The 13671-nt window shown below is 47.0% G+C and overlaps 1 protein-coding gene across 2 annotated transcripts in view; it reads right to left on the bottom strand.

The window, feature by feature from the left end:
* Positions 1-3059: 3059 nt before the first annotated feature.
* The window catches only part of ARMH3 (armadillo like helical domain containing 3), a gene marked incomplete at its 3' end in the record, with an annotated part of 183874 nt that continues 173262 nt past the window's right edge, over positions 3060-13671 (bottom strand). For both annotated transcript variants that reach the window (XM_084245906.1, XM_084245907.1), the window contains 2 exons: positions 5545-5661; positions 3060-3152 (listed from right to left, as the gene is read on the bottom strand). In XM_084245906.1, the coding sequence (XP_084102032.1) occupies positions 3060-3152; positions 5545-5661 (210 nt within the window). The remainder of the gene's footprint in view (positions 3153-5544; positions 5662-13671) is intronic.

Genomic DNA, 13671 nt, shown 5'->3' with positions numbered 1-13671 from the left:
ACTGACTCTCAGGCAACACTACCCCCAAAGCCAGAAGCCGCGAATCTTGAGGGAGAAGGGAGTAGGGACAGAAAGGATCTCACAGTGAGGAAACCCCACCCCCAATTTTCAAGCACTCCTCCCAGCGTAAGCCCCAGTAGGGGTAGGTCTCAGAGCCTCCAGTTCTGTCAATCTCCATGTCAGCCCCTATTTTCTCTGTTGCTCTCATCCCATGTAAGGGTCTCTGTGGGTCCACCCCCACCCCCACCCTCACCCCCAGGGCTCACCCTGCTTGAAGGAGAGAAAGGTCAACCCAGCCTCTAATACAGGCTACTTTCAGGCCAGTGGACTACAATTTTCTCTTCTCTGATAGGGACCCCAGCCCTCACCCACTTCAAGACCCTGGCTCTGGGTCCCAATCACTCTCAGAGTACCTTCTTCCCTGATCTAATGACCTACGTTGGCCAATTGGGAAGAAATTTTCTGTTTCTCAAGATTTTCTTGCTCTTTTATTTTTTAAATTTTTTTTTTCTTTCAACATTCCTGCTCTTCTCTCACCTGCCCTAGATTTCTTCTGTTTTCCAGAAGATCTGGGGAGTGACTGAGGCCTTGGGAATCCAGGTGAGGACTGGGTGGGTAGAAATGCCCTTCTTATGAGGCTCCCTTTCATTAGATCAGCTGCTTCTCTGAGGCAAGGGGCTGACACAGAGCTGGGCTATGTCAGGCTTCCAGGAAGGCTACTGAATGACTGAGCCTACTTGTCTGACCTTCTCCAAAATGCTTTCTGGGCTCCTAGCCTAGAAGGGCCCCCTCCTCCCTCCACCATGAGAAGCAGAGTGTCCGAAGTTCTGGATGGTATGGTGACAATGTGCCAGGTAGTCCTGCCTGCCCATCCATGGCTCCTCTGGAGGAGTGGCCTGCTGAGACTGAAAGCTTCAGTTAAAGTGACCCCTGCACATTTAATCTCTTCAATTGGATTTAATTTCCAACCACTTGATTCAATTAGCCCAGCAGGAATTGTGGTGGGAGTTCAGGCATGAGACAGGGACAAACAGCTGAGGAAAGGATTGTCTTTTAGAGCAATGCCTGGCTCCTGTCTCCCCCTGGCTCAGACACTGGGGTGTGGACAGAGCATGGGCAACTTCTTTTGGGGTTGATTTCTAGGACAGGATGGAACTCCTGTCTGAAATCCTTAGGAAAGGTGTATAAATGGGCCAGGAGTGGGCCTTTACAATGGAGGGAATCTTCTGTTTAGTGCCTCATGTCCTAGACCTGCCCTTGTTCACTTCATAGGAAAGGCTGGCAGGAATCCAAAGCAGAAGACAAGGGAAGGCTACAACTCTCTAGACTAAACTGGCTTCCACTAGGGTCAGGAGACTCAAGAGGAGAACCTACCTATAAGGACAGGCAGGGGTCCTCTAGCCAGATGGGATCAGTACCTGGTAAATGATCTTAACTGTCTTTGAGAAATGAGTTCTGGGTAATAGAGATTAAGGGGAAAAAAGACACTAAAAAGACTGTCCCATACAAATCAATTTTTAATAATGTCAAACTTGCCACCAGCTCTGGCTCCTCTGGGGTTTCTCACTGTGAAAAACACTAAACGCCCAGGCTGAACTCTCCATCTAGTGATCAGAAATCCTTGATTTCTTAAAAATCTACACCTATACATGGCAGCATATCGGTGGAGTCTCTGGAACTAGTGTATCAATGCTCAGTGCTGGAGCCAGAACTCTAGTTCTCCTGGAGAGCAAGTTGTCCCAAAGAGATGAGTCTAAGTGGGATTGCAGCTGGGTGGCTCCCAGACTTGCTCCCACTGCTGGAGGCCTGCACTTACTCCCAAATACTTCCAGTGCCACCTGTTCCCTGCCATCCGGAGGGCTTTAGAAAGGAAGGCAGCAGTTGGGGAGGAAAAGTCTGCAGTACTCCCAATGCAGGTTGTTGAAACGGGAACTACAGCCAACTTCCTGAAGGTCAGGAGACTTACTTGTTGTTCACCCACCATGCAGGTGGACGGAATGGCCTCTCCTCCATGCTCACCTGGCCTCTTTCAGATGGCAGGGGTCTGGCCTCTGGCAGATTCTCTCCCTCCCAGGCACCAGACCACTGCAGGAACAGATTCCTCCCCAGAGGAAATTCTCAGGCAGGCTGGATGTAAACAACAGCCGGGTGAGGGGGTGGAACACGTGGAGGGGAGCTCAGCTCAGGCAGGAGAGGCTCCCAGAGGAGGGGGTAGCTAGAGAGGTGGGAGAGCTGCTGGAAAGGGAACCAGCAAAGTAGGCACCTGAGGGCTCCAGAGAACCTGTCAATGTTTATTTCACACACACATTCTAAAGACAGTTTAACCAGACTGCAAATAAAAAGTTAAGGTTGTAGCCCTATAGTGTGGGTGAGTTAATGGGTTGGAAGGCAGGGGAAAGCTAACAGGTACTCCTGGTGCTAAGAATGAAATCCAGAAAGTGGTGGCCGGGCAGCAGAGTATTGGATGGATTCTAGTTTCTAGTCTCCCAGGAGTTAGCTCTGGATTTAGAAAATAGAAAAAAGGTAACCCCATTCCTATCCTACCCTAAGCCTGAGCTAAGGGTCCTAAAGACTGGACAGAATGCCAGAGAGGGAAAGGGACAAAGATTTCAAGCTTAGCTCAGCTTCATGCCCAAAGGAAAAAGAATGCAGCTCCACTACATCTGAGTTAGTCTGTTTTCAAAAGCCTAAGAAAACCATTGCCCCTCAGGTTGCTGGCATCACCCTAAGGTTTGCATCAACAGCTCCTGAAAATTTGTCAGGAGTCACAATGTGTAATCTCATTTGGAAAAGTGAGGGGGTATCCAGGAAAGCCACCCTGGAAGTCCCTCATTCTTGAAGGCTTTCCCTCTGCCCACCCACCCCTCCCCAAGTAAGATTATCCCTGGCTTGCCCCTCTGGCCCCTGCTGTCCAAGTTCCACTGAAGTGCTGGCTTCACCGAGAAGACTCGGGATCTGTTCTCTCCAGCCTGGGGGACAGCCCCTCTCCCCTCACTATCCCTTCAGCTCAGGAGCCTCATGGGTAAGGGCAGTCAGTGGCTGCTCAGATGTGTGTAGCTTCAGGAGATAGTGGAGAACTCCTTGAGCAGGACTTCCTGGCTGAGTGTGTGGAAGGCCAGGTTTCTCCGGACATTGGTGCTAATGGATCGAACCTGGGAAAGGGTGGGGAGAGGTAAGAGGGCATAGGTAAAAAGAAAACAAGGAGATAGTTGGTTAAAAACAGTAGATGGCCTGAGACACAAAGCCATGCTAGAAGTTTCTCTCTTAGGAAATGAACCCTTAACAGCTATCATCCCCACAGGCAAATGAGCCACACAAGCAAATGAGCAAACAGTTCCATGACAGTGGAAGAAAAGAGGGGCTGAGAGACAGAAACTCAAGTGGGTATGAGAAGAACATCTGGGTACCTGAGAAGGTAGAAGGAAGTGCAGACAGGAAGGAGGGCTAAGGTCAGGCCGTGGTCCTTGCCTTGACCATACAGAAGGTCTGGTCAAGAAACTAAGGCCCGAGGACTCATGCTCTAGAGCTACCTCTCTTCAGATGCATTTCTAGTGTCTTTACTCTCCCTATTTATCTCCTTTCTCGGGTGAGAATGTGTTTAGAGATGCAACCATGGCCTGCGCAGAGAGTAGGAAAACGAGCCCAGAAAGTCGAAGACCAGAATCAGGTCACACAGCAAGTGAGGCTGGACTTGGAAGCAAGATGCAGCTGCTTAACTCCTAGTCCACGACTCTTCCCAAAGCACAAAGATGCCTCCTTACTTTAGAGTGTCTCTGTGACCCCACTGCTCACCTCGTTGGCTTTCTACCCACAGACTTAGAAAGAACTTTGCAGGAAGTGTTGTCTGAGTCAGCCAGGGAAAAGACCTGTGGAGAAGGGCCAGAGGCCAAGCTCCCTACTCTGAGTGGGTTCTAAGAAGAGTCCAGAAGTCTCTGGAGGGAGATTCACCATGAGAAATAGTTCTAATGGTATAAGAGACAAAGGGGAGTGGGAGAGAAAAAGAATCTCTCCTCAGTCCCAAAGTCCATCAGACCTGGCTTCAAATTTCTGCTTTGCTATAGGAAACTTGATGATGTCACCAGGTGGGAAGCAGAAGAAAGGGCAGCATGACAAACAGCGGGCAGCTCTCTAATTCCAAATCTGACCAGACCCTCTTCACTGCAGTGTCAGAGATAGATACAAGGAGAACTGAGTAAGGCAGAGGTTAGTGTCAGAGTGTCCAGACAGCCCCTCTCACTCTCTCTTCTAAAACCCTTTACATCTCTTGAAAACCCACTGTCCTTTGTGAAGTCTTGATCCCAGTAATTCCCCCACATCTATTTTGTTTTTAAAGATTTATTTATTTATTTATACAAGCACTGGGTACAGTCAGAAACCCTGGAGGGTGAGAGAATTCATCAGAGCCAGAATGGGGAGCAGAGCAGGCAGATTGATGAAGTACAGTGCTGAGGAGAGCAGAGGGCGGCAGGAGAGGTCTGGGCACCATGTGGGACCCTCACCCTGCGGCCAGGGATCGAACCGGCACTGCAGAGGCTGCGGGCAGCTTTGCAACCCAGTGCTCAACAGCTGTGCCACCAGGAAGCCCCCCCCCACACATCAATTTAAAGAGTTGCTAATTACCCCATAAAAATACTCTGCTATCTCCCCACACTAGTGTTCCCCCTACCCTGGGGAAGTTCAAAATCCTAGGAATGTCAGGATCCAGCTGGGCTGTGCTTAGCACAGAGAGATGAACTTAAACTCCAGCCACAGACTTGGCATGGGGAGGTAAAAGTAGGGCAGATTCAAGTTCTGCCTCAGGGTGTGTGGGGGGGAGGTCTGAAGACGTGGGAAGTGGGCATAGAGACTTATGTATTCTGGTCTCAGTCTCCCACCAGGATGTGTGTGTCTGATCAGGTAGGTGGAGTGGCAGGACCACAGGGAGGTTGAGCTTTTCCTGAGATAGCTGTGAGCACTGGGCAGCAAAGGACTATCAAAGTGGGAACCCAGTTCTGTGGAGATGCTGACAGGGAGAGAGAGTGGGAGGCAGAGCAAATGCTTACTGGCCAAGTATAGTGGCTGCAGGAAAAGTGGGAACAGGGGTAGGGAGTGAAGACAATATCACTAGGTTGGGAAGGCCCTCAGATCAGGAGCCAGTTAAGAACTGAGCAAGAAGTAACTGCATAGGGAGAAGAGTTGTTGACTCTCATTAGTTGCTCTGAGGACAAGATAAGGAGCCAGAGCTGCCTATGGCAACGTAGATCAAACCCTAGTCCTGCTGGAGCTGAGCAAGTGCCATCTCGGTTGGCTGATGAGGAGAGGTGAGCATTGCAACCTCAGGCTTCTTTCCCTTACCAGCCTGGCATAACACCCTGAGCCTGACTCCCTGCCCTGGGCTGTTCTGGAAGAGAAGTCATATGGCCGACCCAGCAGACCTTTAAGTTTCATACCATCAGCCTTTGGCAAACTGCTGTTGTTCCCTACAGGCCACCTGCATGGTAGAACCCAGTGGCTAGAAAAGGATCCCCAAGAAACACAGGCAGAGATGGAGGTGGGCAGACTTACCAGCTCCTTGAAGAAGGCAGCTTCCTTGTGCTGTTCCGAATAGCGCTCATACTGGTCGAGGCCATCCTGCAGTTTCAGTGTGAGTGTGTCATAGTTGGCTCGCACCACCTCCAGCACCTAGGGGAGGTCAAGGGCTCAGGCCATACGAACCGCAAGTCACCTGGCCCCCATGTCCCTCCTGCTGTCCCACTGGCTTGGCAGTCTGGGGCTACACTCCCAAGAGACTCTGCTCACTGCTTATCATCCAGGAAAAAGCCTGGTCATAGGGAGCAATTCCTCAGGTTTCTGGGACCCCTTGCTAATTTCTTCCATTTCCTGACATTCTTGACCAGCCCAGTTTGGCCACCAAGGCTATTTACTCTGGGGATGGAGCATGAGAAGAGGTGACAGAACAGTGAGTGTCTAAGCTCAAAAGTATTCCTGATACCATAATGTGTTCTTGGCTTTCTCTGGCCAGGTTGTCACAGTTGCTGAGTATGACTTTGCCAATATCTTCTTCCTTTTCCCTTTCTGGGAACCACATTTCTTCAGTTCTGGGATGTTCCTCAGAACCATCTGCCACTTGTTTTCATCTCTTAATGCCAATTCAGCCTTCCTATCCATTGCCTGGATCGAACTTTTGGGTATTCCAGCCTTGAGTGTAGAAAAGAGTTTCTAGACTAGAGCCAACCTCATCTTTTGTTTTGATGAGGGGCCCCGCCCCCTCCATGCCTTTAACTTTCTATGGGGGTGGATTCAGACCTCTGCTGACTCCAGGAACCTTGAATCTCTGTGAGACTACCAAAGCCAGACTACCAAAGTCACTGATGTGACTTCAGTTTATAAGAACATGTTATCAAAGGCAAGGATTATTAGTAGGAGGGGCACTACATCAAGTTAAAAGAAGTGAGCTGGGCAGAAAGGAGAGGCCAGGAGAGGGAATGACTGTTCACTATGGTAATTAGGGTAGCCTATAATGTCATGGAGAGCTCCTAGCAAAGTAGGGAGCCTGGGAAGAATGAGCAAGTGAGGAGGGAGGCTCAGCTCCAACAGAAAAAAAGAACATGCTATAATCAGGACTAGTCAGAAGGGCTGAGGACAGACTCCTGAGGGATAGAAAAGTGGCTCTGGGTTGTTTCCTTCACCAATTCAGGTCTGTGCCAAGACACTTGGTAGCAAGCATTTATGCTTGCCAAAAATTCCTGAGGAGAGAGTAGGAATGGAGAACACATGGAAGGCTGTGTCCCAAGTTTGGGGGGAAGGGACAACTAGGGCAAAGGTCTGGCCTTGGTTTCAGGTTCAGGTTCCTACCTTCCAGACACCCAGCTTTTCAAGGTCCCTTTTTCCTGGCTGTTCCCTACAGATCCTCATATAGGCTGACTTCTTTGCTTCTAATTCCATTTGTCAGCTCTGGTGGCAGAAGGACTGCTACCCAGCAACAGCAGTCACCCACAAAATAATCCAGCCCTCTCATGCATGTGGGCTGTGCTTGTGGCTGGAATATCTACAGCCAAGGTCTTGGCGCAGAAGTAAGTGGCTTAAGCCCAGAAAAAGGGAAAATACTGGGGACCTCCCTCAGGGATTAAAGACAGTGCTACAAGCTGTTGCCAGCCACTGCAGCAGGAGTTCAATCCTTGGCCGGCCAGGGAGATGACCCACATGGCACAGTGGACCTATCCTGCCTTGCCCGCTGCTCCCCTCAACAGTGTATTTCAATAGATCTTCCTGTTCTGCTCCCCACTCTTTCTGATGAATACTCTCACCCTCCACACATCTGGTTTACACCCCAGTTCTTGTATACATAAATAAATAAATCTTCAAAAAAAAAAAGGGAAAATTCCTCCAAGATGGAACCAGCCACTAAGAACCAGTCAGAAAAGAATGCTTTCCCAAACCTTGAACTCTGGGGTAGCCTCAGCAATGCCTATGACCCAGGAACCTAGGCATGACTTTCCCTGAGGGGTGTCAGGTGCCAAAAGACAAATACCATGCTAAAACCAATTTCTGAGAAGGTATAGCATGTCAAGAGATGCTACATCCTGAGAGCCTCAGGCCTGAGACAACACTGCCTCAATTATCTGGGCTTTCTCTTCTTGCCAGGGCAGACTAGAAGGGCCAAGATCTCTATCCACTACTCAGAACAGGAATTTTTCCTTTCCCAGTAAAGTTGTTTTTTGCTAGTACAGCTTAGTTCAGTTACTTGTACAGAGGAGGAAAGCAGATGTTCCTGATTTACCAGTTTCTTGGAAGGAAACCAGAGGCCAGACTAGACTTAGGGCATGACCTCAGTTGTCGTCCTCTTGTCTAGACCTTGCCCACTGTTACTTCCTTCCCTGGCTCTGTATGCTTCCTTCCTTTCGTCTTCTTTTGCCCAGGGAAAGCGGCCCTTCACCCTGCTTCTGCCATTGCCTGCCCTTATGACCTCTCTTAAATTCTCAAGAAGACCACATGCTAAGCTCAGGGCTTAGTCCCAGGACTTCAGAGCACAAGGGGCACTTTCCTAGTCTGGGGTTTTGCTTTCTGTAGCTTCAGACTTTAGGAACATATCCCATTTAGAGCCTCATACCCAACACTGACCTAGGACATGCAAGGGCAGGCCCTAGGCAGAGAGCAATCTCCCAAAGCCCTCGTGCTTAAATGGCTTAGCTTTTACCCTAAGTTGCCGTCTCATACTCTGGCTCCCGTGCAACTCCAAAGGCCTCTCCTAGGCTGAGATGCCTCCCTAATCCACAGACAATAGTTTAACCCCAAAGTACAAGTCCACTTTCATTATCAGCTATTGGACTTGTTGACTGCCAAGAACCATGGCCACCATCTCAGCTCATGGTAGCTTCAAAGTCAGTAAATTGCCTGTAAGTCACATACTCTCTAAGGAATCCTTATACCCCCACATGTGACTCTCAGTAGAGAGGAACCTGGGTCCTCACAAAGAGCCTGACAGACTGAGACCTGGAATCCTACTCTTACTAATTGATCTCAGACAACTCACCTAACCTCTTTGAATCTCAACCTTCTCTCTATAAAATGGAACTTTTACTCCTTCCTAAAACAATATGGGAATAAAAGTTTTATGTTCCTGAAAGTAACATACAACTCATGGAAATGTCACTCAATGGCTACACAGCTACCTCGATAGTTCCTAGGACTAAATATAACTGTGATCACAGTCCAGGAAATACCTACCTATTTCAGACTGTCCCAAAGATCCTATGTGCATAAATATTTCTTTGCCACAAAGAATAACCTTTGGAATTTAAGTAAAGGACACAATTAACTTCAGTTTCAAAGATCCTATGCCTCTTATTTGCCTTGAAATACTTTGTCTCAGGTGAGGGAACAACAAAGTGGAGGGGTCTGGGACCTAAATGCTTCCCCGAGGTCCCTGAAGGGAAGGGCGTGACACGAGCTTTGAGGTCAGGCTTCAAATTTTGGTCCAGAAATTAGCTATGTGAACTTATACACATAACTTAATCTCTTTGAGCCTCATTTTCTTTTTTTTTAAAATATATATATATTTTTAATAGAGGCATGTTTTATTTATTTATTTATTTATTTGTTTTGTTTATACATGCACTGGGTACAGTCAGAAGCGCGGGAGGGTGCGAGAATTCACCAGAGCCAGAGCTGGGAGCAAAGCAGGCAGAAGGACCGAGGCACACTGCTGAGGGGAGCAGCGGGCGGCAAGAGAGGTCTGCGTGCCATGTGGGACCCTCCTCCGGTGGCCGGGGAGCAGCCGGGGATCAAACCGGCACCGTGGAGGCCGCGGGCAGCTTCGCAACCCAGCGCTCAACCACTGCGCCACCAGGGAGGCCCTGAGCCTCATTTTCTTATCTGTAAAATCTATCACATATGCCTGATGTGAGGATACAGTGAGTGACACAATGATGGCCCAATGTCTGGCACGTAATGAACAGTTAATATGTTACTAATAATTCTATGATGAAAGCCTCTTTCTGGTGACAGTGGGCCTTGGATAGTTCTGTTGATCTGCAAATAGATGTAACCATAAGCCAGGGCTTGCACATCAATATTCAGTCTCTGGCAGATTCTGGTGAAGAGGAAACCTAATTTCTCTATTCAATGTGAAAGCAGGCTTCCCAGAATGCCCCACTGTCCTGGGTGTAAATGGCAGTGCTTCAGGCAGAAGTCAGAGAATACCCAGTGTATACTACAAACCTTAACAATCCTGGTAGTACAAAGGGGTATAGGTTATACTAAAGAAAATCAGGGCAGAGAGGCACAGAAAGGCCTTATATGATAAAGGTTGTGAGATTCTTGATCACATCAAGATAAGGAAGGAAAGAGAATCTAGTGCATGAAGTTAGCTCAAAACTGCTGATGAGACCCCAGATATACACATGCCCTTCCCCTAGTACACACGATAGGCACTCCGCACAGACTGTTCAGTGGACTGTGCCTCTCCCCTCTTTTTTTTTTTAAGATTTATTTATTTATTTATATAAGCACTGGGGTACAGTCAGAAGCGTGGGAGGGTGAGAGAATTCACCAGAGCCAGAGTGGGGAGCAGAGCAGGCAGAAGGACCGAAGTACACTGCTGAAGGGAGCAGCCGGCAGCAGGAGAGGTCTGCGCACCATGTGGGACTTGCCCGTGGCCAGGGATCGAACCGGCACTGCAGATGCTGCGGGCAGCTTCGCAACCCAGCGCTCAACCACTGTGTCACCAAGGAGGCCCTCTCCCCTCTTTTTAAGGCAGGGCCTTTGAGACAGGGAATAACTTCCTTAAAGAGAGCAGCAAAGGAGAACTGACAGGTTGGAAAAGCTCTTGGCAATGGCTATCCAATTTTGATATCAGAGGGCTTGGAACAGTGCCTGAAATTTTGTTTTGTCTCAAATTGGACTGAATTCCCAGCAGAGTAAGAATGAGGGGATGACTAAGTAACAGAATGTGACCTGACAGCAAATTTGTTTTTAATTTGAACTGACATCTACAGTATAACTTATTTGGGGTAAGCATGGTGCTTCCTTAGAGGCCAGGCTGCTAAGCTACTAAAGCACAAGCTACCAAAAGGGAAACTTAATGAGACATGTCGTAGAGTAGGAAATACACATGGATCCTATCAAGGTTGTCGTGGATGTAATGAAAAGAAGCTATGGAATCAGAAACCTGAGTTCAAATCTTAGCATCATAACTTATTAGTTATATGATTTTGACCTGTCTTAGTTTTAGTTACTTTATCTGTAAAATAATCATCACCACCATTATATGTTCTTATAGTGATGGGATCTTATAAATGGAAGATGCCAAACCACTGAAGGTTGCTGAGAAACAAGGAGGGAAAATGGAAATACAGAGTATCTGATGTATTCAAACAAGATGAATCAGGTGGCAAAATGGTGGTGGCATTGCCACCAATATCTGAGGATAGTGACATGGAAAGCAACCAACCATATCTCTTTCTGACAAAGTGTTAGAGACAGAGCTATAGAAATTATAATTCTGGAGGGAAATTTTGAAATCACCTACCTAGTCCTTGGTCATGATTTCACAAATGAAGAAATTGATGTCCAGAAAGATTATAAATTGCCCGCAGACACAAAGCTGGGATTAGACAGTCTTCTGATACCCAAGCCAGTGCTCTTTCCTTCCTCTGCTGGCTGGCTAGTCTGACCTAGGGCATGTTTCTGAGTTTAAAGGCTAAGCCTGATCTTTCAGAAAACAAACATTCATAGAATTCAAACTCATGCCTAAGAAATGGGAAGCATGATCTGGTGAGAGCTGGGAAAGCAACCTGGTGGAGACATGGTTTGTTCTTTGAGCCTTAATGACTACTAGGTACTCAGGGCTCCAGGGCTTGTTATTTTCCACCAGCAGCTGCTAAAGACCCTGATCAGGGTCTCCCTGTTGGCGCAAGGGGTTAAGTATCAGCATTATTAAGCTATCAGCAGCCACTGCTGCATAGTTCAATCCCCAGCCAAGGAGCTAACCTGCTGCTCCCCTCAGCAGTGTATTTCAGTAGATCTGTCTGTTGATTCCTTTCATCCCCTGAACCCCTGTTCTTGTATGCATAACTAAATAAAAATAAATTAAAAAAAAAAAAAGACCCTGCTCAGCCCTACTGACAGTTCGTGTAACTCACTAGCAAACCAGAACAGACTACTTCAAATTCACTATCAAAAAGCTCTGGCTTTGGTTACTACTTTAATTACTTAATATTCATTTAGAAGTGTGAAATTGAAAAGTGTTTATTCTTCAATTGGAGTTCTCTGGTCACAGCTATCAGGTAGTCTCCAGGCTTGGGGTGAATCCCTTTTACAATGAATCCCTTTTACAATGAATGCTCATACCACAATTTTCCATTCTCTCAAAGAGATTATAATACCTCTATTCCATGCTGTTCTGCTTTACACTTACCAGACCCTTAATCATAGAAAAATTAATCTCTGGATGGTTTGAAACAGATAGAGTAGTTAAACAGAGGAAAGAAGACAAAGGCTTTTTAGAAGATTTTCGTGATAATCTCCATCCATTTCTCCCACTGAATTCTATCCATTTGCTCTATTTCAGGTGTTATTCACTAGAAAAAGAAAATGTTTTGCCCCATTTCTTCCAAAAAAATAGGAAAGGAAAGCCTGATGGATCAAGCTCTGAAACTACAAGCAAGAGCATTACCAGGCATTAAGTCTGGACACTGCCTTCACCTCTCTGTCCATCAGTTAGAGGAAGCTAAGCTGGTAGTACTTATTCTTTAAGATGATAATGGTGAAATGATGAGAGTTTGGTTGTTGGGAATTGAAATCCAAGTCTCACAACAACCTCACAACAAACCTGTCCTGGTATCTAGAAAACCAAGAAGGTTTGAGTAATCAGATTTGCTCTCCACGCCAATCCTCTAAAGTTTTCACTGCTTTAGCATAACATCCTATATCTGAATGGAATAGTGCTGAGCACAGAGCAGACCTTTGATAATGGTGAGGGGCAAGTGAATTATTAGAGAGAAAAGGAAGGTCCAAATAGCCATACGCAGTTTTGAAGGTAAATGCAGACCTAGATCTCCCTGTCTCTATCTCCTTGTAGACGCACAAGCAACAGTTGATCCTTGAATAACACTCCTAAGCATAGACATCCTCCATTCCTATTCCCTTCCCATATAGTCAAAACCCCATATAACTTACAGACTGCTCTCCATAGTCAGAGGTTCAGCCTCCGGGGATTCAACCAACTGACACTTCATTGATTGAATCAGTGAGGTGGAAATGCAGATAGAAAAAAAATTTGCCTACAAGTGAGCGTGCACAATTCAAACCAGTGTCATTCAAAGGTCAATTATAAAACAGTTCTTAGCCAAGAAGCTGAAACCTTTTACCCCCTGCTATGCAGTAAACTTCCCCAAACTCAAAGGAAAATATCTGTTCCTAGAAAAATGAGAATAACTTGGGCCTCCCTAATGGCACAAGAGGTTAAGTCTCAGCACTATCAAGCTGTTGCCAGCCACTGCAACATGAGTTTGATCCCTGGCCAGGGAGCTAACACACATGTCGAAGCAGACCTCTCCTGTCTTGTTTGCTGCTCCCCTCAGCAGTGTATTTCAGTAGATCTGCCTGTTCTGCTCTCCACTCTGTCTCTGGTGAGTCCTCTCACCCCCAATCTCTGGCCCACACCCCAGTTCTTTTTCTTTTTTTTTAAGATTTATTTATTTATTTATACAAGCACTGGGTACAGTCAGAAGCACTGAAGGGTGAGAGAATTCACCAGAGCCAGAGCAGGGAGCAGAACAGGCAGACTGATGAAGTACACTGCTGAGGGGAGCAGCGGGTGGCAGGAGAGGTCTGCGCGCTGTGTGGGACCCTCGCCCGGAAGCTGGGGATTGTACTGGCACTGCAGAGGCTGCGGGCAACTTCGCAAGCCAGTGCTCAACCTCTGCGCCCAGTTCTTGTATGCACAAATAAATAAAAAATAAAAATCTTAAAAAAAAATTGAAAATAACCCATTCAGGGCATTGCTTAACTCTATTCTCTGTATTTGTTATAGGGTTGACACGCTCTATTTTGGCAAGAGACTGAAGAGAACTTGGAGGTCTGATCTTTCATTTTCTCTTGTAAGTAACTAATCTAGCCTCCCACCCTTTCTATACTTTCCCCAGAACTAGTTATATATCTCCCAATGAAAGATAACCCCTTATCTCCCAG

Source organism: Talpa europaea, assembly GCF_964194135.1.
Source record: "Talpa europaea genome assembly, chromosome: 10".
In the NCBI taxonomy this organism is placed as follows: Eukaryota; Metazoa; Chordata; class Mammalia; order Eulipotyphla; family Talpidae; genus Talpa; species Talpa europaea.
This window is presented reverse-complemented; position numbering and strand designations above follow the sequence as displayed.